We start from the raw sequence: 6,000 nt of genomic DNA, 5'->3' as shown, positions 1-6,000 counted from the left end.
ATCATTAACAACATACACAACATCATTCAAAGTATTTGAAATACTTAGTTTAAACATACGTACCATTACACAAATAACCAAGTCCTACAAATTGACCTCCTTTAGACAAAATAAATTTATCTGACTCAAACACCATCTTAAAACCTAATCGATTCAAGACCGCACCGGATACAAGATTCCTCCTAAGTTCGGGAGAATACAACACATCTCTTAAAATAAGAGATTTTCCCGAATTAAAGACTAGCTCCACTTGTCCTTTGCCAAGCACCTTAGCTGTAGAGTCATTGCCCATATAGAGAATTTCTCCATCATCAACCTCCAAGAAGGTCTTGAACAATGATCTATCCTTGCACACATACCTCGATGCGCCCGAATCGATATACCACGAACAATCAGCCTGTACGCAATTGATTTCAGAAATCATACACACATAATCCATAAATGAATTAAATGAAATTTGTGCACAAGATTTACCTTGTTTGTCTTGGGATTGGCTAGCATTGCCATTCCCATCTTGAGCCTTCTTCTTGCTCATTTTCTTCTTCCAGATTGTGCAATCTTTCTTGAAGTGTCCGAGTTTTCCACAAACCCAACAAGCACGTGACTTTGAACCATCACCACTTTCCTTAGGCTTCTTGCCTTTATTTTTGTTTGAGTCATTACCCCTTTTTCTCACATTTTGTTTGGCATTCTCCACTACATTTACCATAGTAGAACTAGGATTTCCATCCTTATTTCCCTCTTGCACCCGGATTTCTTCCTCAATCCGAATGTGAGAAGCCAAACTCTCAAGGTTAACATCATCCTTTCTATGCTTTAAACCACTTTTAAAGTCTTTCCAAGAAAAAGGCAATTTGTCTATTATTGATGACACTACAAAAGTCTCATCAAGAACTATGTTATGATGTCTAAGACTTCCTAGTACTCTTTGAACTTCATGAAACTGTTCCATGATTGGCCTACTTTCAACAAACTTATAATTGTTAAATTTACTAACAAGAAATTTCTTGCTAGAAGCATCTTCAGCCATATACTTAGCCTTTAATTCATCCCATAAAAACTTAGCAGAATCATTAAACTGATAAATATCAAAGAGTTCATTAGACATACCATTGAGAATATGGCAACAACAAATATAATTGTCATTCTCCCACTTGTTGCGTTTCCTTGCATCATCTATCCAAAGTTTCCTCCTCTTTCTCCTCGGGTTTCGGAGTAGCAAGAACATAAACCACCCCTATTGTAGTCAAGAAGAAATGCATCTTTTTCTGCCATCTACGAAAATCAACTCCCTCGAATTTGTCCAACTTTTGAATGTTGGTCATCAATTCCTTAACATTTGCCATATTTGTTGATTATACTTTTGGATTGTTGGGGAAATTGTGTATGATCAAGGGTCACAAAAATAGCAAACAAATGAATCGGGAAACTTCGAGGCGTGAAAGGGATCACTTTCCTAAAAGTATAATTCCGACCCTATACTACAACCGGGTTTACACGGAAATTTACTAAGGAGATACAACGAAGAACAATTGTAATTACAAGTGGGATAATTACAATTCAATGTATAAAAGCTTATGATTTTGTGATGATGAAAGAATATTTGCAAAAATGCTTTTCAAGAGGAATATCAAAAACTGATTATTATCTTGAGTCCTTCAACATATGAAATATCATATATAAATATGAAGACAAATACCAGCCAAACCGTACAAGAAAACTGACGAAACCGTCACTCACAAACTGAAAAATGTCGCGCCCGATCGGGCGGTTATGATTGTCAGATTTATTACTCTCTCGCGCCCGATCGGGTGGTGGTGGCCCGATCGGGCAAACTATGCCCAGATTTCCACAAATAAATTCTTGCGAAAATCACTGTTCTCGCGCCCGATCGGGTGGTGGCTGCCCGATCGGGCGGCGGTACAACCTCCTAGCATCAGCCTCGCGCCCGATCGGGCGAGCACCACCTCGATCGGGCGGTGGACCGGGCTGAGAGAAGAGGCTTGACAATTTCTGCGTGATGATTTTCCTTAACTCCTCTTAACCATGTTCATGGCTGATTTTATGTCTTCTATTTTCTTTGTTTAATATTAATGTACAACACCTTAACCTAAGTAATTAATTTAAACAAACTTGAAATAGTCTACATTCTCTAAATAATTCAACAACTTTAAAGCAGAACATTATGAATGTTAAAGATTTTCGCCTAAGAATAGCTTTGAGATGTGGGTTGGGTTTCCTGCATGATAAGTTGGTTGAATCTGATAAAAAACTTGTAAGAGAACTATTTGAAAGCAATAGAGGTTAAGAGCAATGTGCCCAACTATGATCACCATGATCATGTCAATTCACTGATTGCAGCAAGACAAATTAGAGTTGACAAGATACATTCAAGGTACCTTCTATTACAAAAGCGTCTTATTAAACCCTGAGCAAAGCTTGTTGCACCATCTGTCTAGATTCCGTGAACATGTAAAAGAATTGATGAAAGATCTTGTGACAAGTAAATGTGTGGAAATTGACAACAACAACATTCCCTCTTGCTGTTTACATCATTTTACTATATTACATATTCCACATTCCAGTGCTTGTTTCCTATGTTGTCTCATATAACAACAGTGGTGGATCTACTGAACATGGTTACATCAGGACATGAGTTCTCATATTTGCCAGTAAGGCTTGGGGAAAGCAGGCTATTACAGAAATTGATTCGCCAAAGGAAGTTTTTATTTGGAAAATCAAAATACAGCGATCCACATGGAAAAGCTTTTGTGCTTCTCCAAGCTCATCTCTCTAGGCATTCGATTGGTGGTCTTTTGCATAGAGATCAACACGAGTTGGTGTCCACAACTGAAAGATTGCTCACAGCTATTGCTCTATATGTTATCCACTGTGAAAGGTCGTTTGGACTTGGTGTATTGGTTATAGAAGTGATGCAGATGATCAAACAGGCTACATGGGGGGCATGAATCAAGCCTACTACAACTTCCTAATTTCACTCGAGAAATGGTTAGCAGATGCTTTAACAATCTGGTCCAACCCATTACGGCTGTTTCTGAATTGAGGAATATGGAAGTTGATGAGAGGAGATAACTTTTTTGCAAATATCTGATTCACAATACATGGAATTAGAAAGTGTTATGAATGAGTACCCAAACATAGTGGTGACTTTTGAGGTTCAAGCAGAAAGGGTATATAGAGAAGTTATTCTAGACATAACAATTGAAAGAGTATCCATGAATAGCTCGGGACGGTGGATCTTTGTTGGTGAGAAGGGTTAAAACTTAATTTTAAGTTCCAAGAGAGTCATACTATATAGGGAAAACACACATATCAAACTTCGTTTTGCTGCACCCGATGATTTTGTAGGTAGAGCAAAGAATCAAATCAGATACCTATATTGGGTGTGATAGGGAATACAACTTCGTTATTGATTCCATGTAATGAGGCCTTTGGAACTGAAAAGAAGTGGTACTATCTTGATCAAATCGGTTGTTCAATAGAAATACCAGTTAGTATTTTCATCTTATGCTGTTGATTGTAGTTATCTTTATTTTCTACTTTCTTAATATGTTATTTAAAAAATGAAATTAAGCCTCCTCTCTTGTTACCTTTTGTGAATCTTTTACCCCATGATATTAAAAATAAATTTCAGCTTTGTGTTGGATTTTGAAAAATTTACATAGATACCGTCTAAGTAGGCTCGGGTACATCTTTGTATTTTTTTATTATTAAAATGATGCAAAGTTGCTATCACATATAGCGTTGTAACCGTGAACGCAATTTCTCATGGGTAATTCCAAGTTTATCTTCTTGATAAACATGATAAGTATTTCAAAGGGATATTTCTGTCATTTTGGGTATGTAAGTGGGGCTAATTATGTAAATTGCTTTTAAATTGGCATTCTTTTCCTCAGTCCTTTCTCCTTCGTTCCTCCATCTGTTCTCCATTCTCTCACCTACTTTATGAAATTCAATGGAGAAATCAGAATACATGAACATCTTCGATGAAGGTAGAAGTCGAACCGTGTCCTAAAGGGTTAACCAAGTCCTAATTTCTCTATTTTTATTAGGGTTTTTCGTTTAATTCGGCGGCGAAGATGCCGGAAAGGTATGGAGGTTGAAGAAAATAGGGGACGACGAAGATGATGGTGGTTTATGAGCAATACGATGATGGTAGTTTATGGTTTATAGTGGTTTGATGCCATTAATAGAGTACACTGGTGATTTGGTGAAGGTGAGCGGACGAAAGATTAGAAACAAAAAAGTACAAAAAAATAAAATAAAATAAAAAAAATTTGCTTCTATTTACCAATATGCCATTTTGAGATACAATGATGTTTATCAATAAGAGAAACTGGGGCTTCCTCATTTCTCATAGCGACTTAACCAATTAAAAACGCAATTTGGGATAGAGACTTCATAATTAAAGAGGCAAAGAGGAATAGCGAGTTTAGTAGAAATATGTGCAGCCTTGTATATGGCAAAGAAGAAATGCATTTACCATTAATCTAAGCTATGCCAGATTGCCAGTAGTGTGGGACTAAGTATCTCAAACCAAGCAGAATGCATAAAACTTGAAAGAGAGATAGCCAAATCCGATCTTATGAGAGAATGCACTATATCAGCAATCAATATTCTTGGATATGTTTCATTGATTGTAAGGGAAGTAATAGTTTTTTTTTTTTTTTTTTTTTTTTTTTTTTTTTTTTTTTTTTTTGAAAGCACGTAAGCTCATATATTAATTAATAGCAAGAGAATCCATAAGTACATATGGGGCTATTTCTTGGGGGTAATTATCCACCCAAGATTGTTCGACACCAAAAGGGAGAAGCTTGGCAAGATTGTGTGCAACACAATTGCCATCTCTCCTAACATGAGACCAAGAAATAGATTTGAAACTAGTACAAATGGAAAGGATATCCCCAAGAACCATATCAAGGTCAGTAGAAAACGTTGCTCCTTTTGACAAACGCTCTATCACAAACTTGCAGTCAGACTCAATGATCACCTCCTCGAAACCACACCTGGCCTTCTGCCCATCTTCAGAGCTAACAGAATAGCTCTTGCTTCTGCAATTTCAGGGGGCCAGAACGCTCGGGCTCTTCTCACTACTGCACTCAACACATGCCCCTCACACTCCCTAGCAACCGCACCCATTCCCACCCAGCCTCCTCTGCCAGGGATGCATCCGCATTCAGCTTAATTATGTTTGCAGGAGGTGCACACCACTTATTCGGACTAGGAAAGCCCCAAGAGCAGCAGCTGCCTTAATGCGAGTAGCATACTTTCCAAACTCATCCACATACCTATAAACACTTGCTGAAATCAGATCATTTGGAGTGATTTTATTCTCAAAGACTTTGAGATTTCTTTCTCCCCAAATGCACCACGCTAAGAACATACCTCTCTATTTCATTTTTGCGTCTAAACTTTTCCAGCTAACCACCAAGTCACACCACGAGCTGAAGCTGCCCCAATTGCTCATCACAGAGCAATTGCATTCGTCCCATAAATCTTTAACTCTTTCGCACTCCACAAAGACATGAGCGACTGTCTCAACCTCCACATTACACCACGGGCAGCAGGTTTCTTCTGTCATATGTCGAAAGTTCAGCAAGCTACGAACACGAAGAGTATTAGTGCATAGTCTCCAGCAAAAGTGCTTCATATTTATGCTCTGCAGGAAGAGATAGGTATCAGTCATCAGTGTATCATCTATAAGGAGAAAAAATAAATGTGGTAACAGCAATACAGAAGCAGAGCAACACCTGTATAGGTAATAAATTATCCTACATAGTACAATGACTTCATCTTGTTTATTTTCTATAATGATGTTCAAGGCTTTAAGCACTTTATTTCTTGCCTAAAACAATCAGCCCAAGTACCAAAATTCAAGTCTTCATTTAGGTTACAGGCTGCTATCATACATGAGAACATTAATAAGCACAAGTTTTATTCACTTCTGATATCAATTCACTCAGTTCACTCAGGAAACCA

The 6,000-nt window shown here is 37.7% G+C and overlaps 1 protein-coding gene across 1 annotated transcript; it reads right to left on the bottom strand.

Moving 5' to 3' along the window:
- Window positions 1–659: 659 nt before the first annotated feature.
- LOC145594298 (uncharacterized) lies at window positions 660–1,346 on the bottom strand. Its single transcript, XM_081650633.1, has 3 exons — window positions 1,233–1,346; window positions 707–1,078; window positions 660–665 (listed from the first exon to the last, which is right to left on the bottom strand). The coding sequence occupies exons 1-3, from the start codon at window positions 1,344–1,346 to the stop codon at window positions 660–662; spliced, it is 492 nt and encodes a 163-aa protein (XP_081506759.1).
- Between the last annotated feature and the right edge of the window lie 4,654 nt (window positions 1,347–6,000).

The sequence above is a fragment of the Chenopodium album genome, chromosome 19 (genome assembly GCF_948465745.1).
Source record: "Chenopodium album chromosome 19, dcCheAlbu1.1, whole genome shotgun sequence".
In the NCBI taxonomy this organism is placed as follows: Eukaryota; Viridiplantae; Streptophyta; class Magnoliopsida; order Caryophyllales; family Amaranthaceae; genus Chenopodium; species Chenopodium album.
The sequence above is the reverse complement of the archived record's forward strand: the minus strand, read 5'-3'. Positions and strand labels throughout refer to the sequence as shown.